The sequence below is a fragment of the Leucopleurus acutus genome, assembly GCF_964270905.1.
Source record: "Leucopleurus acutus genome assembly, chromosome: 2".
Taxonomy (NCBI): Eukaryota; Metazoa; Chordata; class Mammalia; order Artiodactyla; family Delphinidae; genus Leucopleurus; species Leucopleurus acutus.
In genome coordinates this window covers 154703257-154727563 of record NC_139143.1, presented here as the reverse complement: position 1 = coordinate 154727563, position 24307 = coordinate 154703257, and the positions used below count along the sequence as shown (strand labels likewise).

The following is a 24307-nucleotide window of genomic DNA, read 5'->3' as shown; positions in this document are numbered from 1 at the left end:
TTAATTACTCACCAAAAAACTAATAAAATTAATTTAAAAAGTACACATGACAATAAAATATCTTTTACCTCTTAATTGAAAGATTCTTGGAAACTCTGTTAAAAAACTCTCTTTCTGCATTCTGGCCTTCAGCACTCAGTTCAAAATAGACTGGGTTTTTGTCAGAAGGTTCAACATTCTGAAATAAAGTACGTCAGACTTTGAGATGTGACTTACATAAACACCAGAGAATTCTATTTAGATGACAAGTAGCTCTGAAACACTGGGGGGAAGGCGACTTCTGATTTCTGAAACTATAATCTTTTAAAAAAAAATAATTCTTTCAACTGAGATATAATTGACATATGACATAATACTTTCAGGTGAACAACATAATGATTCAATATTTGAATATACTGTGAAACACACACTACAATAAATCTAGTTAACCATCCATCACCATGCAGAATGATAAATATTTTCTTATAAGAACTTTCAAGGACTTCCCTGGTGGCACAGTAGTTGGGAATCCATCTGCCAATGCAGGGGACACGGGTTCAACCCATGGTCCTGGGGGTATCCCACATGCCGCAGAGCAACTGGGCTCATGCACCACAGCTACTGAGCCTGTGCTCTGAAGCCCACGAGCCACAGCTTCTTGGCCCCTGTGCCACAACTGCTGGAGCCCGTGCACTGGGAGCCTGAGTTCTGCAACGGCAGAGGCCACCACAATGAGAGGCCTGCACACCGCAACGAGGGGTGGCCCCTGCTCGCCGCAACTAGAGAGCCTGCGCACAGCAACGAATACCCAACGCATCCAAAAAGTAAATAAAATAAATTTAAAAAAAAAAGAACTTTCAAAATACAATATAGCATTATTAACTATACTCACCATGCTGTATATTATATCCCCATTACTTATTTACTTTATAACTGGAAGTTTGTACCTTTTGACCACCTTTGGCCATTTTGGCCACCCTCAAACCCCCCCCCCCCAACCTCTTGCAAACCACCAATCTGTTCTGTGTGTCTGTGAGTTCAATGAAATGTTTTTTTGTTGTTGTTTAAATACTGCACATATAAGTGACATATGGTATTTGTCTTTCTCTGTTTTATTTATTTCACTTAGCACAATGCCCTGGAGGTCCATCTATGTTGTCACAAATGGCAGGATTTCCTTCCTTTTTTTACAGCTGAATATTTTCTCATTATATTAATATAATATGATATAATGTAATATAATATAAGATAAATTACATTTTCTTTATCCATTCACCCATCCATGGACACTTAGGTTGCTTTAATATCTTGGCTATTGTAAATAATGCTGCAATTAACATGGTGGTACACATATCTTTTTGAATTAGTGTTCTTGTTTCCTTTGGATAAATACCCAGAAGTGGAATTGCTGAATCATATGGTTCTAATTTTATGCAACCTTTTTAAAAAACTATCCGTCTCCCTACTACATAAATGAAAGTAAAAACCGAATTATCTTTACTATGTAACTTACTCAATAACCAGGGATTCAGTTAAAATAGTAACTTTAAACTGAGCATACAATCTGAAGAATAAAATGAGTGATATATATGTGAGATATGTCTCTAAAATGGAAATAGACCTCATTTAAGATGATTATGTTTATAATTAAAATACAAAAACTTGATTCATGAATCAATACAACCTATAAATGAAATTAAAGGCACAAAATAAGATCTGAGTGGTAACACATGGTTATTTAGGGCTAGTAAAATTTTTTTTTAATTTTATTTATTTTTGGCTGCGTTGGGTCTTCGTTGCTGTGCGTGGTCTTTCGCTAGTTGCAGCGAGCGGGGGCTACTCTTTGTTGCAGTGCACGGGCTACTCACTGCGGTGGCTTCTCTTGTTGTGGAGCATGGGCTCTAGGCACGTGGGCTTCAGTAGCCGCATCACGTGGGCTCAGTAGTTGTGGCTCACGGTGTCTAGGGCACAGGCTCAGTAGTTGTGGCACACGGGCTTAGTTGCTCCACAGCATGTGCGATCTTCTGGGACCAGGGCTTGAACCCGTGTCCCCTGCATTGGCAAGTAGATTCTTAACCAATGAGCCAACAGGGAAGCCCGGGATAGTCAATATTTTTGTAAAAAAAAAAAAGCAGAATTATTGTTCATTTTTGGCCTTAGAATATTTTTACATAATGACATTTACGGTTTCAAAGATCTACTTTTTCTGCGACCATCACCTAAATGTATTGGGTTGGCCAAAAAGTTCTTTCAGGTTTTTCCATAAGATCTTACAGAAAAACCCAAATGAATATTTTTGCCAGTCATATTAATCTATTCTGATTCCTAGGGTTATATATTATAGACACTGACTTTTAAGTATGAGAAACCATTTGTTATACCCATACATTTAAAAATTAACAATAAGGACAAAGAAAACACTAAGATCACAAATTAACTCTCAGTATCATAAAATGATACAACATATACATTAAATTCTTGATATAGTCTTCAAAGGTTTTAGGAAAACATGGGAAAGTTACTCTGTACATAACGTTTGATCCTGCATTAGAATTTGGTTCTGGAGGTATGGCCTAAAATTTACAAAACAAAATTAACCATAAATGAATAAAGTTAATATTTAGTAAGACTGATTATAAATAAAGCCTAATAATTTGAGTACAACCCTGAATAGTCATAAGTGTGCTAGGAAATCAAATCACTTACTTTGAAAAGATGTAATGTTTCCTTACTAGTTAGTAGCTGGAATCGAAGGTCAGGTAACCTGCCATCACAAGGGAGGCATTCATAAAACTCAGGATCCTTATGTGTCACAGAATAGAGAACTATAATGAAATTTCCAGATTCTGAAAAAACCCTGGATAAAAAAATGCCATTTAATTAAAATTTACTGAGAATAACAAGAATACACTCAAAGAATTCTATGTGAGTCCCTCAATCTAGTTAATAGACTACCTAAACAGTCCAATTTTTAGAAGAAAACTGAGGGGCAAATTTATGCTTACTTTTCCCTGACCAGGGATTGAACCCATGCTCCCTTTAATGGAAGCGTGGAGCCTAACCACTGGACCACCAGGGAATTCCCTATGCTTACTTTTTAATGTTACTAATTTTTAATTTTTAAAATACATTTATTACAGAATACATATTCCTTGTAAATACTTTAAACAAAAACAGGAATGTATAAAATAGAAAATGAAAACATCCCATTCCACTCTCCAGTTTACAGTATTTACTTCCAGAATTTTCCCCTAGGCATACGCAAACATTTTATACAATTTAACAAAAACAAGATACTATACACACTATTTGCATTTGTTCCTTTTTTTTGAGGGAAAAGAGAAATAACATTTAATTAAAAGCACACAACATGATTACTAGTGTATTTCTAAACCACATAGTCAATAGGTCTGTGATATAGTTTTTTTTTTAATTATTTTTTATTGGAGTATAGTTGCTTTACAATGTTGTGTTAGTTTCTGCTGTACAGCAGAGTGAATCAGTTATACGTATACATATATCCCTTTTTTAGATTTCCTACCCATTTAGGTCACCACAAAGCACTGAGTAGAATTCCCTGTGCTCTACAGTAGGTTCTCATTAGTTATCTATTTTATACATAGTAGTGTATACATGTTGATTCCAATCTCCCAATTCATCCCATCCTCTCCTTCCCCCCTCCGTATCTTTAAGTTTGTTCTCTACAACTGTGTCTCTATTTCTGCTTTGCGAATAAGTTCATCTGTACCATTTTTCTAGATTCCACATATAAGCGATATTATACAATATTTGTTTTTCTCTTTCTGACTTACTTCACTCTGTATGACAGTTTCCAGGTCCATCCACGTCTCTGCAAATGGCACTATTTCGTTCCTTTTTATGGCTGAGTAATAGTCCATTGTATATATGTACCACATCTTCTTTATCCATTCATCTGTCGATGGATATTTAGGTTGCTTCCACGTCCTGGCTATTGTAAATACTGCTGCAATGAACACTGGGGTGTATGTATCTTTTAGAATTATGACTTTCTTCAGGTATATGCCCAGGAATGGGATTGCTGGGTCATATGGTAGTTCTATTTTTAGTTTTTTAAGAAACCTCCATACTGTTCTCCATAGTGGCTCTACCAATTTGCATTCCCACCAATAGTGTAGGAGGGTTCCCTTTTCTCCACACCGTCTCCAGCATTTATTGTTGTAGATTTTTTGATGATGGCCATTCTGACTGGTGTGAGGTGATACCTCATGGTAGTTGTGATTTGCATTTCTCTAATAATTAGTGATGTTGAGCATCTTTTCATGTGCCTCTTGGCCATCTGTATGTCTTCTTTGGAGAGATGTCTATTTAGGTCTTCTGCCCATTTTCTGATTGTTTGGGTTTTTTTTGTTATTGAGCTGCATGAGCTGTTTGTATATTTTGGAGATTAATCCCTTGTCAGTTGCTTCATTTGCAAATATTTTCTCCCATTCTGAGGGTTGTCTTTTCGTATTGTTTATGGTTTCCTTTGCTGTGCAAAAGCTTTAAAGTTTCATTAGGTCCCATTTATTTTTGTTTTTATTTTTATCACTCTAGCAGGTGGGTCAAAAAAGATCTTGCTGTGATTTATGTCAAGGAGTGTTCTGCTTGTTTTTTCCTCTAACAGTTTAATAGTGTCCGTCCTTACACTTAGGTCTTTAATCCATTTTGAGTTTGTTTTTGTATATGGTGTTAGGAAGTGTTCTAATTTCATTCCTTTACATGTAGCTGTCCAGTTTTCCCAGCACAACTTACTGAAAAGACTGTCTTTTCTCCATTATATATTCTTGTCTTCTTTGCCACAGATTAGGTGACCACAGGTGCATGGGTTTATCTCTGGGCTTTCTATCCTGTTCCATTGATCTATATTTCTGTTTTTGTGCCAATACCATTCTGTCTTGATTACTGTAGCTTTGATGTATAGTCTAAAGTCAGGGAGCCTGATTTCTCCAGCTGTTTTTCTTTCTCAAGATTGCCTTGGCTATTTGGGGTCTTTTGTTTCCATACCAATTGTACAATTTTTTGTTCTAATTCTGTGAAAAATGCCATTGGTAATTTGATAGGGATTGTACTGAATCTGTAGATTGCTGTGGGTAGTATAGCCATCTTCACAATATTGATTCTTCCAGTCCAAGAACATGGTATATATCTCTCCATCTGTTTCAACTTTGATTTCTTTCATCAGCATCTTACAGTTTTCTGAGTACAGGTTTTTAACCTCCTTAGGTAGGTTTATTCCTAGGTATTTTATTCTTTTTGTTGCAATGGTAAATGGGATTGTTTCCTTAATTGCATTTTCTATTTATTATTTGACAATCTTGGATTTCTTTCCATGTCACTGTTCTATAATATACCTTAGACCTCCCTATTCTTTTTTAGTGACTATCCAGTATTACAATTTATAGATGTGCTATTATTGATTCACCCAGACTTCTAAAAGTGGATATTTAAATTATTCACAATAGTTCACTACTATAAACACTGATAAAATGAACATTCATTTTATTATTCACTACATGACTCAACAAATATCTGTAAAGTAATCAAGAGTCCTTAAAATACACACCAAAACCCACTAATTAAAAATGCTTTTAGGGCTTCCCTGGTGGCGCAGTGGTTGAGAGTCCGCCTGCCGATGCAGGGGACACGGGTTCGTGCCCCGGTCTGGAAAGATCCCACATGCCGCGAAGCGGCTAGGCCCGTGAGCCATGGCTGCTGAGTCTGCGCGTCTGGAGCCTGTGCTCCGCAACGGGAGAGGCCACAACAGTGAGAGGCCCGTGAATCCAAAAAAAAAAAAAACCTTTTAGTAGTTGTCTCTACTTTATAAAATGTTGAATGAAAGATAATTTGGGGATATATTACACTATTAACAAAACAAAGCAGTGAGGGTTTAGGAGGCAGAATGCCTATTCTGCTAATTCCTCTCTCTAGGGTCAGACAAGACCACTGATCAGAATGCTGTAAAGTACTAACCTAAGCTATGCCAAGCAGTGCTGATACCTCCCTGGTTAAAGGCCGGCAGTAATTAAAGAGTCCAGGTATCAAAGAAATTCCCTAATGCTTCATTTTAACAAAGAGAGCTTCAAAACTAACTTCACCAAGCATTTACTATCAATAAATAATTAAAGCAAGACCCGTCACTGATAATAAAACTTAATATTACTAATACGTTAAAATGAATATTTAATTTCTCTTTTATTGCAAATAAAACTAACTATATTATATAATTAAAATAAAATGTAAAAAGTAGAACTGTAGCTTCTGGAGAAAAAACAAGAGATTTTCATTTCAATAAAAATCCTTTCTAAGCAAAATAGAAAAAAAAAGATGGATAAATAGGACTTTAAAAAAAGTCTGGGGGCTTCCCTGGTGGCGCAGCAGTTGAGAGTCTGCCTGCTAATGCAGGGGACACGGGTTCGAGCCCTGGTCTGGGAAGGTCCCACATGCCGCGGAGCGACTGGGCCCGTGAGCCACAACTACTGAGCCTGCGCGTCTGGAGCCTGTGCTCCGCAATGGGAGAGGCCGCAATAGTGAGAGGTCCGCGCACCGCGATGAAGAGTGGCTGCCGCTTGCCACAACTAGAGAAAGCACTCGCACAGAAATGAAGACCCAACACAGCAAAAATAAATAAATTAATTAATACACATGTATTCACACAAACACAATGGGATATTGGCTTAGAATGTATTGAACATATAATTAAAAGAAAAAAAATGTCTGGGAAAAAATATTAACCAAAGTGAAATGAAATGACAATCTGGGGGAAATAAATTTTTGCCACATATCTATACCAATACAAATACATATATGTATGTACACACGCACATTTTTATAACATATTTATATACACATATATAAAATCTTTGCAGCATATAACATATATTTTAAGAAAGATATACTTTACATATTATATAAATGTATATATACAGAGAGTGAAAAAGAAAAAGAGAGCTCTTACAAAGCAATGTGAAAAAGATACACAACCCAACAGAATAATGGCAAGAGACATGATTAGGAGGTTCCCAGAAGATGAGATTATAAAACATCAGATTTGCAAAGATCAAAAGTCTAATAATGGGGGCATCCCTGGTGGCGCAGGGGTTAAGGATCCGCCTGCCAGTGCAGGGAGCAAGGGTTCGATTCCTGGTCCAGGGAGATCCCACATGCCATGGAGCAACTAAGCCTGTGCGCCACAATTACTAAGCCTGCACTCTACAGCCTGCGAGCCACAACTACTGAGCTCACATGCCACAACTACTGAAGCCTGCACACCTAGAGCCCGTGCTCTGCAATAAGAGAAGCCACTGCAATGAGAAGCCTGCGCACCACAATGAAGAGTAGCCCCGGCTCCCCGCAACTAGAGGAAGCCCACGCCCCAATAAAGACCCAACGCAGCCAAAAATTTAAAAAAAAAAAAAAAAAAAGTCTAATAATGGCCTTCCAGTTACTTCTCTGAGGTCTTGTTGTTTTTCCCTTCCCTCATTCCTCTCCAGCCACGATACATCCTTGCTATTCCTTGAAGATGCAAGGTGATCTTTCACCCACAGCTTTGTACCCATCACCCTGTGATACTGCCCCAGACAGCCACATGGCTTACTCCCCCATCTCAAGTCTTTGCCTGCCTGACTGCCCTATTTAAAACTGCAACCCTACCTGCCACTACCATAGACACAACATCCACCTCCCCTGCTTATTTCTCCACAGCACTCATCACCTTGTAAAATACTATTTATTTTACTTATTTTTTCTGTTTACTGCCTATCTCTGCAGGGTCTTTATTTTGTTTACTGTTTATTGCCAATATCATGAATAGTGCTTGGTACATAGTAGGTGCTCAACAAATACTTGTTCCACAGTGTTAGTGAGGGGATGGAGAAAACAGGCACTCTCAAACACTGTTGGAAAGATTATAAACTGATAGTCTTTGAAGCACAAATTGGCAATATCTACAAAATTTAAAGTGATATACTATTTGACCCAGAAAAACCACTTTTAGGAATTTATTCCACAAATATACTAGTATATACACACAAAGATGTATACACAAAGTTGTCCGCAAGCAAAAGGAGTAGTTTTTAAAATATAGTATATATTATTTACTATTCAGTTGTAAAATATGTGTATTAAATCTATATGTGCCAAGATTTAGTAATGATTTCCAAGGTATAATGATATAAAGAAAAAAGCAACAGAGAAAAGGTAGAACGGTTTGATCCCATTTGTGATTTAACTTTTACAGACCAGGGAAGGGTGTTATTTGTCTATGCATTGGTATTTCAAGAAGGAAGCACAAGATACTCCTTTAACAGTGATTGTCTCTGGGGATAGGATCTGGGGAAATGCGGTGGAAGAGACATTTTTATTATGTATCTTTATATATATCTGATTTAGTGCCATGTACTTATACTGCCTTTTCATTAAAGTTTTTTTAAAAAAGTGTATTATAGCCACCAAAGCAGACAGAAACAGACTCTGGAATTTTCATTTAATAGATGAAGAAAGTAAGAGGCAAATAATGGCAACATGTACAAAATAACAAAATTAAATGAGGAGTTGAGGTTAGAAATAAAGTTTCCCTATTAGTTCCAATGCTTGTGCTTTAGTTCCAAGAACATTAAACTTCATCCCAAGTGTTTCTTAAGGTACTATCAGCAGCACAGGGTAACAATAAAACACTTGAAACAAATTCAAACTCATTTTCAGTCACTTCCATGAAAATTAATCTTTTTTATAAAATAGGATGCTAGAGTAGATGATCCCTAGGGGTTTTTTTCCACTCATAAAAAGTATGTCTTTTGTGTTACAGTACTGTCATTAGGCAAGTGAATTCCTTCACATTTCCAAGTATAGCACAATGTCACCTTTTTTGTCTGGTTTTATTCCCATTTAATATAATGTTTGACTTCCTTAGTGTGCCTGTTCTTCTGGTTTCTAAGTATTATAAAAGGTTAAGGCATTGCATGAACTTTAAATAATACCAGTAAAACATGAATGGAGGTGAAGATCAAAATAAAACCCTACAGAAAAAAATATCACTTACCTTTCTTGAATAGAAGAACTGAACATATATCGCAAACAGCAAGCCCACACCTGAGGACTATAGATATGTATAATTCCAGACAGCCAGCTAAAACAAAAAATAGAAATTAAAAACTATAGTCATTTTACAAATTAGTACTTAACATCCTTTAGAGTATGCTCTTCTCAAGGTAATGTGGCAGAAATTCTTGGCATTCATCAGGAACAGATAAAAGGGCTCATAAATAAGAAATCTATGAACATTAAACCATGCTGATAATTAAGAGGGAGACTATAGATATACATATAACCATAGACAGATTCAGAGACAGAGCACTACTTTCTGTCCTCTTCCACTGAAATGATGGTAAAACTGTGGGAAAGAAAATGGGTAACAATAGAGATGAAAGCAGAAATCAATTAGAATCAATTAGCCTGCACTAGAAAGAATAGGCTGAATTAGGGGAGAAAGAAGTTAGCAGCCTAAAACCATAAAGTTATTGAGAGGATTTAAGTCTATAATTATACAGGTAGGCTGAAAAACAGAAAACGCTTTTAAAAAAATTTTTTTTATTATTTTCTTAAGTATTTATTTATTTATTTTGGCTGCACTGGCTCTTAGTTGCAGCATGCAAACTCTTAGTTGTGGCATGCATGCAGAATCTAGCTTCCCGACCAGGGATTGAACCCCGTCCCCTGCATTGGGAGCACGGGGTCTTATTCACTGGACCGCCAGGGAAGTCTCAGAAAACTCTTAATAGATATTCACTTAGCAGCAATAACACACAGCCACTACCAGGACCAGAGCAAAAAGACTGTAAGGAGATTTTGTGGTCCACAGAACATTTCTGTACTCTCATTTTTTGTCTGCATATACCATTCCCACATATGGGTTCCCTTCCCAGTCAATCCTCTCTTCTATTATCTATACACTTAAAGGTCCAGCTCAAGTTTGCCTTCTCTAAGAAAATGTCCCCTATCATCTCTCTTGCAAACAGTAATAGTGCTCACTGTCTAAATTGTTTATTTCATAGTAAATCATACACTTTCTTATTATTTATCTTTCTATGTGGGAATATTTGAATATTTTATCGCCTCACCTTTAATTATTAATTCCTTGAGGAGCTTTAAATCCCAACACAGTATGCAACATAATACTATTTATAGGGTAAGCACTCATTAAATACTGAATTAGTATAAATTTCTGACTGAATAATCTATCTAAATGTCATTAACCACCAACTCGAAAGAGATCTCCATAAACACTAAAGAGAATTTCTGCAAAATTGCCTGGCAGTGAATTTTAAACAGTGTTATCCTGAGTCCTGAGTTCTTCAAGATGCCTTAAGGACAGGGGTAGTGAATAAGGTTAAAGAAACAGGGCTCTAAGGCTTCAACTTCAACCAGAAGAATTCAGTTTTGTTTTATATACTGGAATTCTTCCTAAAATTGGACAAAAATCTTGTTTTAACTGATTCAGCTGTTAAAATAAGAAAGCTTAAGCATCATTAGCATTTATGGTTTTATAAGGTGATCCAAATATTAATACATATTCATAGTACAAATGATTCACATGCTTATAATATACATTTGAATACATACATGGCTGAAAAGGTTTTCATAAGTAATGCAATACTTACATTCCCACTAATGGGAGAGAATAAATCTTGGGATCAGATTCCAGCAAAAGTAACAATTTGCGTGTCTCATCCATGGTAAGATATCTAAACAGAAGACATTCATGTAAAAACAATTGGAAATATGCACTTTTACCTAAAAGAGATAATCTGAGTGCTGAAAAAGTATATTTTAGGCAGAGGAGAGGATTCAAATGAATAATTTCTTTTATATACACATGCACACAAAGAAAACAGTTCAAAGTGTAGAAAAATATTCTACTAATTATGAGGATGACATGGAAGAGATTTAATATCTTAAAATTTCTATGTATTAAAATGGTCACTGAAGATTACATACCTTTTGAAAAAGTTTGCTCTAAAAAGTATCAACTTTTTAAAATCAAAAGTATTAAAATCAAGGCTAACAAGTGCAGAACCAAATAGGTTTCCCTGGGAGAAATGAATTTCCTGTTGCTGGAAGTATTCAAGCATGCAGGTGACTTGACAAGATTGCAACAGATGTGACTTCTCACTGAAGGAGGCTGAATTAGGTGGGGGATATTCAATCTTCCATGTACTATATTCCTCCAACCGCTATCAAAGAATTTTGCAACCATCATGATAGAACCCCAAAGCTCACTTTTCCCTAAAAGGACATTATACTACATTTATACTTTGTTAATATAATATACTTATTACTGACAATAAGTTTTAAGAATTTGATAAGTACAGTACAACTGTCAAGAGTTTACTGTTATGGATTTAAAACACAAAAGTAAAAACAATGCCATTTGTGATATAAAGTCTTAATAGTATCACTGAGGATACATTTTATTGCTATAATAACCCTAAAACACAAAGATGATGAATTTATCAAGCCATGTGACAATATGATTAAGCCTGAGTTGGCACGAGATTTATGTATCAACAATGACCCTTACACCTGCTTTGAGAGCTCTTCTGCCTTGACAACCTGATAAACCAGCTTAGGCTTTCCATGATTTTCCCAGGCAATTTGGACACACCTTCCTGCTTTCCCTGCACTATATATAAAACCCTATTACGTTTATCCACATCGTGTTTACATGATAATATACTTAGTGGACAGTAAGTACGTTTTTTTTATATATTTAATGCCAGTGTATAAAACAATACTATTCCACAATGGATCCTAATAAATATTAGGGTAAACAAGTGAATGTGGTCAAAGAAAAAGGCAAACGTCATAAATTAAATAATTCTAGGTAGAAAGGGGCAAGAGGAATAGGTGATTAGGTAGAATACTGAACATCCTGGGTTACTACTGGCATGCCAAGGGGTCACAAAGGAGTAATTCAAAGAAAGGTAAATTCATGCTTCACTAGATGGACTCAGGTACTAAGGAAAATAAATTAATTTTTTGGTTAATTTTAACACAAATTTCTATGTACCAATTGAGAAGTATTTTATTACTCCAAGAGAATTAAATGTTCAATTTAATTCAAACACTTTTTAATCACTATCACCTTTGACCATTCCATGATTTTGGAATATAGCAACGCTTTTTCTTTTGTGCCACCCCAACCAGAAAGGTGCTCTGATCAGCATGTGGGAACTTTCTTGCTGTTCCAGGGACACTCTGAAAAGAAAATCCTTTTTCTTAACCTCTTTTGAAGAGGCATATTTGGTAGACAAGACTTGAAGTTGAGTTTACTTTGCCAAACATTTCGAGCTCTAGAGACCTAACAGGAACTAGGGTGGAGTCAGTGGGAAAGGAAGCCAGAAGTGAACTGCTTAGACTTTAAAGCAGTTGGTGCTTACATTGTCTGACTTAGCTCAGTAGACAATGGATAAAGAAAGTGGATGAGGATTCAGGGAAGCAGCCCTGCTGAGGATCAGAAAGCAAGCAATTTGGCTTACATTTCCTAAGAAACTAAGAGTGTTAATAGGAAGCTAGAGAGGATGCTGCTTCAGCTATGTGAGGAAACTCCACCCTCAAGTGGTTGACAATTTGGTAAGCAAGAGTATCATACATTATAATTTAATAATCTCCTTTATCTGCAGTGCTCATTATTCACAATTAAAACTGCATATTATAGGACTTCCCTGGTGGTGCAGTGGTTGAGAATCTGCCCGCCAATGCAAGGGACACGGGTTCGAGCTCTGGCCCAGGAAGATCCCACATGCCGTGGAGCAACTAAGCCCGTGCACCACACTACTGAGCCTGAGCTCTAGAGCCTGCAAGCCACAACTACTGAGCCCACGTACCACAACTACTGAAGGCTGCGTGCCTGGAGCCTGTGCTCCGCAACGAGAAGCCACGACAATGAGAAGCCCGCGTACCGCAACGAAGAGTAGTCCCCGCTCACCGCAACTAGAGAAAGCCCGTGCACAGCAATGAAGACCCAACACAGCCAATAAATAAATAAATTAATTAATTATTTTAAACCCCCTGCATATTATAAATAATTCTCCAGCCTCCATTAGGCTCGTTATCAGAAAACTATATTCAGCAAAAATTAACAATTTTTTCATCCTCCTTGGTTGTTTATCTAGCTGCCACAGATCTCAGGCATGTAAACTGACCAAACAATTATTTCACATTATGTGAATAACATGAAAATATACTAATGTGACAAATATTTAAAATTTTGGATGAATAGGTCTTTTACTTACCCATATTTATAGGTACCTTGAACTTGAGAAATATTCAGATTACTGCTCAAGTTTCTTGCCAGAGCTGTTGGAATAATGGGGATGGGCTTCACAGGTGTGCATTTAAAGGTATTTGCTAGAGTTACTGCTGCCCAATCCAAGTCAAAATCCACAGTGTCCAAACTCTCCCTGGAAGTGATATGAGCTCTTAGGGAAAGCAGTTTACCACAATCCAAGGAATCTTTGCTACACACATGATGCTGCAGAGCCTGAGGAATCAATATTATACAATTATTTTAAAGCTTTGAAATTTGTCCTTATCTCTGAAGGTTTTGTTTCATATATCTTATATTAATAAAATTAAACAATTTCTGATTTGCAACATTTCAATTCTCTTATTTCTTCCATGTGACCAAAAGGTTATATGAATAATTATGTTAAAGCAAAAGAGATTTATATACCAAGCTCCATCATATATTTCCAACCTATATGTCCCAGCAGCATTTTAAACTCTTACTGGAGAATGTCGCTTTCAATAAATATTTATTACGTGGGTAAAAATGGACATAAATTAACTTTGACTCAGTGTCAGAGAATCTAAGGTCCATTCCTCTCCGATTCTTTTCTATTACTCCAAATTGTCAAGTTAGTTCTTCCTCTGTAGTTGCTCATGCAGACTGTGCCCTTTCTGGTCTCACTGCCACCACTCTGCTATAGGCTAATACACCCCCCTCTAATACACACCTGACTACTGCAATGGCCTAACTATTCTGACTTCAGTCAGCCCTCCCTATCACATTAACCATCCCTGATTTAACAGTATTTCCTCTTTTCAGAAATTTTCAATGAAAAACATGGCCCATTAGATAAAGTTCAAATTCCGTAGCCTGGCAGACAAGGCTCTCTATGATCTAAACAAACTAATACTCAAGTCTGACTGCCCACAAATCCAGCAAAACTCTCCACCCTCAATGTTACCCTGAGTACATGTTGCACTCTGCTATCTTGGTCATGTTGCTCCCTCTTCTGGAATGCTACCCATATTACCCACCTAGGATTTCTGTCCTCAGAAACCATATCTAATTGCATTTTAGGTCAACATCATTTAGTCAGAAATTAAATGAATACCTATTAAATATGGGTTTATTAAAATATAACACAGTACACATAGTTTGATTCTTGTGTTGGATAAGAAATAATCACATATCAACAAATCTCACCTTAAAAGCTGAATTGAAGTCATCTGCATTGTGCACTATTATTTCTCTTGAACAAAGTCCTTGAGTATGAATTGTGCATGGGATCACAAAGTCCCCAGGAAGAGAAGCAGTAGGGGTTCTTTCTAAGCATTCAGGTACCTCTCGACCAGGATCAAAACGATCTATTGTCAATGTCACACTTTCTTCATCTGAAGAACAAAAATAGCAGTTATTATATAGCACGCCAATTATGAAATGTGAAATTAACCAAGCAAGCCTAGATTACAGGAAAGTATTTTGTTCATACTAAGAGTACATTAAACTTTCATTAAAAAAAAATGACTTACATATATATTTATCCACCTGACCAAACTGTAAAGTCTATGATGAGTAGTGTCAACTATTACTCATCTTCATAACGTTGGTATACAGTAAAGAAAATTAGCCAAAGTACATTACAGTAATTGACTGAAACAGTAAACATAAAATCTATTATACTCATAAAAATAATTTTTCAAAGTATATTACCTTCATCTACTGTGAGAGAACCAAGTAAAAAGCATGGCAAGTTTTCTTTATTCTGCTTAGCATGACGACAAGCAAGTCGGATGGTCTTTTCAGTTACCACAAGCTTTGGATTTCTGAAAAATAACAAATGTCTTTTACGAATGTGGTGGATCTGACAGCCTAAAAAACCTTCCTGCCATGAAATGTTGCCTAAGATATAATACACATCTTTTAAAATGTACAGAAAGATCACTGTTGGGAAATCCTAGGGTCAAAGGCAGCAGGTAAGGAGGGCTACCTGGAAAGCAGAATTGCAATAAGCAGACACTGAAGTTATAGTTGTTCTCCAGGCATTCATAAAATTCTTAATTTTATGAATTTTAGGATCAAGAACCTATGAGGCCTCCTGTTTTTGTAAACAAAGTTTGATTGAAATAGTCACATCCATTTGTTTACATATGATCTATGGACTTCAGATACTAGCATTACTGAATACAGACTATAAATACAATTCACATGTTTAAAGAAATATAAAAAGGACTCTAGAATATGAGTAAGGAACAAGATACTATGAAAAAAGACAAGACAAATTTATTATTCTATAAACTGTGTGTATATATTATAAATAATCTTTCACATATATAGCATACTCTCACATTTAAAAACCTAAATGAGGGCTTCCCTGATGGTGCAGTGGTTGAGAATCTGCCTGCCAATGCAGGGGACACAGGTTCAAGCCCTGGTCTGGGAAGATCCCACATGCCACGGAGCAGCTGGGCCCGTGAGCCACAACTACTGAGCCTGCGCGTCTGGAGCCTGTGCTCCACAACAAGAGATGCCGTGACAGTGAGAGGCCCACGCACCGCGATGAAGAGTGGCCCCCGCTCGCCACAAGGAGAGAAAGCCCTCACACAGAAACGAAGACCCAACACACCCAAAAATAAAAATAAACCCAACCAAATATTTTTTAAAAATCAAATTAAGGTATATGTTCTAAACTACCCCAGGAAAAAAAAAAAAACCCTAAATGAACAGATTAGATGGCAACTAAGCACAGCTAAAGAGAAAATTAGAAGAGCTGAAGAGCAAAAGAAATTACTCAAAATGAAGTAGAGAAAGATGGCAATAGAAAATATAGGTTAACAGACATGTAGAAAATGAACAAGTTTGACAAATATTTAAACTTCCACAAGACACTCTCTGTTTTTGTCAATGATACCACCCTTCTCTGAGAACTTAAATACTTTTTTTTTTTTTTAATTTATTTTTGGCTGTATTGGGTCCTCGTTGCTGCATGCGGGCTTGCCTCTAGCTGTGGTGAGTGGGGGCTACTCTTCGTTGAGGAGCACGGGCTTCTCGTTGCGGTGGCTTCTCTTGTTGTGGAGCACGGCCTCTAGGCATGCAGGCTCAGTAGTTGTGGCAAGAAGTCTCAGTAGTTGTGGCTCGCAGGCTCTAGAGCGCAGGCTCAGTAGTTGTGGCGCATGGGCATAGTTGCTCCGTGGCATGTGGGATCTTCCTGTACCAGGGCTTGAACCTGTGTCCCCTGCATTGGTAGGCGGATTCTTAACCACTGCACCATGAGGGAGGCCCTTAAATACTTTTTGACTTGTAATTTTCCTTTAGTTCCTCTATTCAGTTGATCATCAAATGCTATACATTTCTTCAAAACACCTTGTTTCATTCTTTCCTCTTGGTCTCAACACTGCTACACTGCTCTAAACCCTTATAAGAGCTAGCATTTATTGACTACCTCCTATGTCCAGGTACTGTGCCAACTGCTGCTTTACAGCCTGTCTCATTTAATCCTTACAAAAGTACTATGAAACAAGTGTCATATCCCCATTTTATAAATAAGGAAACTGATCCTTGGCTACTTTACTGAGGTCACTTAAATAAGAAAGGGTAAAATCAGGATTTGACCCTCTAGGAAGTCTGACTCCAGTTACACCACCTTAAACCACTACAGAATAAATCTACGTTCCTTGGATTACAGAAAACCATCTTGCATTAGGCTGACTCTAGGGTCTCCCCACTATGATCCATCCTTCTTAGAACTCTGCTTTTAGCAAGTAACTTTCTTAAATATAAAATCTCAGTGGATCTCTATTTTCTATTACTTGAAGACTAAGCTTCTATGTCTTTCTTTCACAATTCTGGCCGTAACCAAAATATTTTATGTTCCTTCTAATATGGTCTATTCAACTCAAAATCAATCTTCTCAGTGTTCTTCAAAGACACCATGTGGAAACATGACGAAAAACTCAGTTTTTATTATATTTTGTCTCTTTTGAATTCCTATAATACTTAGAACTTTAGATTTGCAGAATATTTTAACTGTGAAATTAAGATTACTTCTTAAAAGCACAAGGAACAGATTTAAGAAGCAGCAGAAAGAATACTTTGTATGAGGGGAGCTCCTGAATAGAAAAGTTTAAAAAAAAAAATTGGGTCACTGTAATCATTGCCTTACATATTCTTTTGACTCCTGTTTAACCTGGTTTGATTTGGAAAGAGAAACGTTTTATACCTGTGGTAATTGAGACGTAAGTAGATATAATCTCCAATTGGCATTGGGTTCCAAAGTGCACATTTTGATGGAGGAAAATAGAAAGGCACCATCCTGCTTGAAGAAAACCTTAAAAAAAATTTTTTTTTAAATCAAAGCACAATGAAAAACAGTAGAAATTTTACAAGAAACAGTTTAACTGTAAATGATAGGGTTTTCAGATTACTTTTGTAATTTTAGAAGACTTGAAAAATATTTTTAAAAAGTAAAAAGGAAAGAAAAATCACTTGTAACTCTGCTATGAAGAGAATAAGCACTCAAAATTTAGGTATGACTTTCTGTCCTTTTTATCCTATCCATATATATATTTATATACACGTGAGTCTTTTTAAAAAGAACTGGGAATATCAATTCTATATAATCTTCTTTAAGTAACTGAAAAATGAATATAAACCATGTATTTACATTTAAATTTAAAATTAATATCCATCCTTCTGAACTGATTTCTAGATAACACTTAAAAAATCATGAAAAGCACAAAAACTTTTCAGGGTTTTCAAATTTGGTATCTTGGGCCCTATCACATGAGTTTTTTATGTTATTGTTCTGTGTTTTGGGGGGTTTTTTTTGGCAGTGCCACGTGGCATCAGGCACCAGGGATCGAACCTGTGCCCCCTGCAGTGTAAGCGTGGAGTCTCAACCACTGGATGGACAGGGAAGTCCCACACATAAATTTAATTAGTGAAGCATCAAAAGGACATCATTAATAATCCCTCCACAAAGATCACGCAAGCAATGTAAAGCAAGATTTCAATGTTAAATCATATAGGATATCATCACAGAGTTTTTAATCACATGTAATTAAAGCAAGAAATCTCTGACAGTGAGCTACCTACAAAAGTGCATTTGCATGGTAGTAGATTATGAAATAGTTGAACTGAAAAAATATTTATCATACCATGCACTAAGAATATCTTGTTCTAGATCTTACTTTCATGTTTCATCTGATAAAACTTCTCAACTAAAATATTAGCCCCAGGGCCTTTCCTAATGGTCCAGTGGTTAAGAATCCACCTTCCGATGCAGGGGATGCAGGTTCGATCTCTGGGTTGGGGAACTAAGATCCCCCATGCCTCGGAGCAACTAAGCTCCCGTGCCCTCAACTAATGAGCACTCGGGCCACAACTAGAGAGAAGCCCATGCACTGCAGCGGAGGATCCCGCGTGCTGCAACTAAGACCCAGCACAGCCAAATAAATAAATAAAATTTTTTTTTTTAAAAAAAAGAAGTCAATTGCAGTAAAAAATATACATATATTAGCCCATTTACTGATCACCTACTATGTACCAGGCATCCTACTGGCCACTTTACATATACAATATTTCTCACTAAAACTGTTCCAGAAACACTTTATTGTCCACTTTATAGATAACAAACTGTAGCTTTTATGACTTGATACAGCAACTAAGTAGCAGAGCTGGAATTTGAATCTAAGTGTGGCTGATTTCAAAGCTTATACTAGTAGAAACTGAACGATGTAGTGCTTTATCCACCACATTCTTAGCTATTTGCTTTCAAATCTTTGTCTGATTTGAGCTCATAATATCTATAAGGATTTTTAATCTCCCTTTTTTGAAATGAGGACACAGTCTGAAATTAAGAAATTTGTTCAAGGTCACAAAGGTAGTAAGTGACCACTGTCAAGTTATCTATACCTCTATATCTAATATATTTATTATTTACCAATTGGTGAGAGGCAGTATGATATAAGGGTTAAAAGCAAAGCCTGGAAATCAGCTGCTTAGGTCTGAAACCTGGCTTCAAAATTTGCTGGCTGTGTGACCTTGATCAAGTTATTTAATGTCTCCGTGCCTCAGTTTCCTCAGCTGTTAAACAGAATAACATCAGTATCTCCTGGTAGAGTTATACTGAATATGAGTCAATTAATGTAAAATGCTTAGAAAAATTCCTGGCTTATTTTAAGTGCTCAATGTTAGCTATTTCTTTCTGCTCTAAGTAGTCCATTGTACCTTTAAAGCCCAACCTGCACTACTTCAGGTTTACTTCCTTGCAGTACAGAGTAGAAATCATTTCAGGTTTAAATATTGGCTATACCATTTACCAACTATATAACTTTGGGTTGGTTCATCTCTCTATGCTAGTTTCCTCATTTAAAAAAAAAAGAGGGGGATAATAATAGTACCTACTCCTCATGGGTTTGTTGTGAGGATTAAATAAAAATAATGTATGCAAAGTGCTTAGCACAAGAGCAAGATTTCAATAAATGCCATTATTAGTCTTTTTCTTAATCTAAGGTATACAGGTAGACTTCAGAGGCAAGAGAGACACAAATGCCCTGAAATTGGGTGCAAAATGTTGCATGTATGTATAAAAGTATTTTTCCTTATAGGGAATGAGATTCATGGCTATCAGAAAGGGGTCTGTAACCAAAAATAATTCAAAACTGCTGCCCTAAAGCCCACAGATTACTGAAAACCAGAGTTCAATAAATGAATTAAAAAACTAGAGTTGAATATACCAGGAATAATCAGTTTAAATCACACGAGTATATTAACTTCTCTAGAATGTAAGGAATGGATTTGACCCAATAATAAAATTAAAGAGAAGAACAGAGGTTGACAAATTTTCAAAGAATAAGAGGTAGCAACAGGACAGAACAGAAGGGCCAAAATTAAGTAAAAGGAATATGATAGCCTCTTTGGGTCATGCTTCCCATTGTCTTCATCAAGAACATCTGGCACAAAGAAAAATAATACAGAAAATAAAGGTAACTCATGGATGCAATTCTAGTTTAGAAGAAAAAAATTCACACGTCAGCATTAATTGTTCTTCTCTGGGGGAGAAAAGAACAATAAATGATCCAAAGAGCCAAATAACACAAGCCAATTTGCCTGGTCCTCACAGTAATGACAAACTGAGAAAATCAGGAGACAGCTGGCAAGCTCCTCCTTCCTATACCACTTGAGTGGGCAAAGGCTTAGGGACATGTAGGAAACTTGTAGGAAACTTGATACATCCAATGTGTTTCCCATCAAGGAATTAGGGTTTAGAAGAAGGAACTCAACCACTTTCCCATTTGTCTAGGATGTAAATAAATATGTATGTGATCTTTAGCCTCAAAAGTTCAGGTACTATTTCATGAATAAAAAGACCCTCTGTGAAACTAAAATAAGGGAAGGAGGAAATAAGACTAATATTTACTGAGTGCCTACTATGTCCCAGATCCTTTAGTTTAGTAATCTTATTTAACCCTTCACAATTATCTTCTGTTAGAGATTACTGTCCCCAATTTACAGATGAGGAAACTGAGGCTTAGAGAAGTTAAATAACTTGAACACGGTCATCCACCTAATAAGAGGTAGAGCTCGGATATGGACCCAGATTTTCCTGGTTCTAAAGATTATTTTTTCCCTTCTATTCCAACCCAAGTTATATGAGCAGCTGTGAAAGAAAACATTTTGTAAAAATATTTCTATACCTGGTATTCATCTGGGTCCCTGTGAGAGGATACGTAGGCTCCATGATAGTTGGTGAATGATTTACTCAATTTCACATGCTCAGGATCCTAAAGAAGTAAAAAGAATATTACTAATGAGTGACAAAAACGAAAAACAAAAGGAAACACGATTTAACCACATATTAAGAAAATAACAGACAAAGTTAGGTTACTTAAGTGAAGTGTCTTCATCCATAATTAATAAGATAAAGTGCCTGTGGATTCTGATCATTTTCATACTTTACAGTATTCAGTATAATTAATGTTAATATTTATTCTAGGCAGCAAAACCCACCAATATATCTATTCATTAAAGAAAGTACAGATTCTGCCCCAAGATCCTTGTATGAATTTAGTGAGCTGGGTAGGGCAGTCGTATTTTGCACATGAGATTTTGACCAAAAGCCTCATAATATTCAGAAAACCACAAAGAAGTAAATAGGAACAATTTGGGCCAGATGTTTATTAGGTCTATAATAAAGTCAATGAATCTTCAATCTTGTGGAGATGGGAGGCAAATGCTGCATACCCACAAACTAACTTGTATCAGTGCCAAGTCAGTGGTGTTTCTTTGGCTCCACATACCTTCTCTGGGTAATCTCATCCACTCTCAATTGTTTCCACACCTATCTGTATATACCAAACTTTCGGCTTCTGCCTCTCTTTTGAGTTTCAAGCCCATATTTCTAATTGCCCACTGGATATCTAAATCTAGATATTATCTAAGCAAAATACAAACCTCAAAGTCCTTTCTTTACAGTTCATTATTTGCTATGTCTTTTTTATTAAATCTTAGAGTTAATCTTTAGGCCCTGTACATTCTACTTCAATTCTAGCAAAAATGAATTGTTTAAAGCAAGATAAGGAAGGAGAGAGTTATTCATGCTGGTGCAGAAGTCATTTAGAAGAATTTTTTAGTTCAAGTCAGAAGTTGGAAATATTTACAAGAACCAAATCCTATTGAAAGTGCCCTTGTAAGGTTGATAAAAAGTCCCTCTTAGAGGCATCTGAACGTCACACAGCTTCCAGGCAATGCATGTTTTAAACTCTAAAGTCCTTCTATGCTACTTGGTTGTCATGGATAACAACATTCAGATTGATAGTCGTAACTCTAGGAAGTAATAAAGTGCCGTTTTTCTTCATTAAACAAAAGAGTCTTAAAACTCCATATTTGTCTGCTCTTCCTTTATGCATTAGGGTAAAAAGATAATGTTGACCTACTTCTCATTATAAAAAAAACACACGAGACAGTTTATTCTGACAGTAACACACAAGCAATTAAAGCTAGTGAAACATAACACATATACCTAGCAAAACATATTCTCCCTGGATAACAGAAAGCATCAAGTCATCCTTACCTCTTCCTTCATCCCTCTTCCCCGATGTAAATTCTGTCTTTCCATCTCTGCTACCTGAGTTCCTGATTTCATCAGCTCTCACCAGATTTACTGAAATGTCCCCACAGTGCTGCTAGAAGGGTTATTTCTATATAAATCTGATCAAGTTATTCTGCTTGAAGAGTTGATGGCTCTTCTTTATGTACAGAATAAAGGACCTTCAAAATCTGGCCCCATCCTATTATTCCAAACTTAACCCCTATTCACTCCTCCAACAACACAATCAAAGTGAACTACTTGCAGTTCCCGAGTATCTTTGCATACAGGCTGTCCCCTTTACTTGGAAAGCTCTGGTAAACCCCCAGCATCCTTCACAATCCAATCCGAATGTCAACTCCTCTGTGAAACCATTTCCTAGGCACCATGGTGGTGTTACTACCGCCTGTGTTCACATACACAGCATTTTCACGCTTTGTTGTTTATACATTACTTCCAGTAGACCACGAACTTCAAACGTTAACTGATTCCTTACTATGTAGCTGTCCGAGCTCACAGGGCTTTAGTCAAGAAATTTTCACAGTAAAAACTTTAAACGGCACGTTATCGATTCCAAACCACGTTCACACACCTACGTACAAACGATTCCCAAGGAATTCATGGTCCGCTTAATTTGTTTCTCCTACTAGCTTCCCTTCACTTCATTAGTCCAGGCTCCTGGAGGCCTGAACCCACCACTGGGCCCTGAGTGTTGCCCACCCTCCTTCCTCCCGTCCTGCTGCCGCTCCTCAGGGGAACCGAAGCACATTTCCCCACTCACCTCAACCTCCGCCGAGTCGAGGTTTGTTTGTTGGGCCGGAACAGAGGTCGGCCCCAAGGAGCGCCTCCGCCGACTCCGCCCCGCCTCTGGGACGTTGAGGTCGCGGGAACCAGGGCGGCAAACAGAAACTCGCCAAACCGAAGTCCGCGCCGCGCCTGTTGACTGGTCAGAAGCCCAACCCGTCAGGGAGCAAGGGCGGTGCCGAAGGCGTCACGCATGGTCGCCGCGACACCCTGGCGCTCCAGCCAACCAGCGCCCCGCACTGGTCCCATACCGACCAATCCCAAGCTTCCGTGGAGAAAGGAGGGCGCCACCCGCCATCCAGGATTAGATTCCGGAGGATTTAAACACTTCAATTTCGTCAACGGTTAAGTTCCGGGGTGGGGCGGGCTTTGCGCACGCGCAGTGAAAAGCCCAGCCTGGCGGATGAGAGGACGGCAGAGGAAACCGGAAGTGCTCGTTGCCCTGGTCCTCGCTCGGCGACTAGAAGCGTACCAAATCCCTTGATTGGGCAAAAAGAGAGGGGAAGTTAGATTTCTTCCAGTTTCTTTACTAAGAATCGTCCTTTCCTCTCAATAACATAAAAAAATTTTAGTTCCTTCCTGTTTGAGCAGAAAAGAACGTGACAAATTTATAAGCCATTTATACTTATCTCCACAACGAAAACTGGTATTATGTATGATGTATGGTATTGGTATTATATATAGTGTTGGTATTATATATATAGCATATGGTATTAGTATTAGTGTGATGATTTATAGTTATCTCCACAAGTATCGTTGGTAATTGAGCCTTCTCCATTATCGTATTTGACTGTCCTAACAGTCAACGTAGGTATTACTATCCCTATTCAACAAGGGATCACACAGCTAGTTATTGCAGAGTCCAGATTCGAAATGTCAAATGTCACGTTTCTCTAGACTTTTGTTAGTTTCTTGAGCAATGTGGGAGTGTGTTGAAGTCTGCGCTGCATTTGTAGCCTGTCTTGTTCTGAATATGCATCCACCCTTTGGACAGAGTGAAAACACCATCCTGAAAAATGTATCAAACGAGCCAAGAAATACATGCTCCATAGAGCGTCATTCTCTGCTTTCCTGGAAAAATTCCTAGAATCTAGGGCACACATTTTAAGAGAAATGCTGGTGAGTTCTTCAGC

At 37.3% G+C, this 24307-nt stretch overlaps 1 protein-coding gene across 1 annotated transcript in view; it reads right to left on the bottom strand.

Annotated features, from left to right (window-relative positions):
• The window catches only part of STIL (STIL centriolar assembly protein), a gene marked incomplete at its 3' end in the record, with an annotated part of 53674 nt that extends 30418 nt beyond the window's left edge, over nt 1-23256 (bottom strand). Inside the window, exons 1-10 of the mRNA XM_082833626.1 lie at nt 23152-23256; nt 20980-21066; nt 17502-17609; nt 14996-15108; nt 14489-14676; nt 13290-13537; nt 10656-10739; nt 9038-9124; nt 2686-2836; nt 69-178 (exon numbers count right to left, since the gene is read on the bottom strand). Coding sequence (XP_082689752.1) covers nt 69-178; nt 2686-2836; nt 9038-9124; nt 10656-10739; nt 13290-13537; nt 14489-14676; nt 14996-15108; nt 17502-17609; nt 20980-21023 — 1133 coding nt within the window. The 5' untranslated portion in view covers nt 21024-21066; nt 23152-23256. The remainder of the gene's footprint in view (nt 1-68; nt 179-2685; nt 2837-9037; nt 9125-10655; nt 10740-13289; nt 13538-14488; nt 14677-14995; nt 15109-17501; nt 17610-20979; nt 21067-23151) is intronic.
• Nucleotides 23257-24307: the final 1051 nt, after the last annotated feature.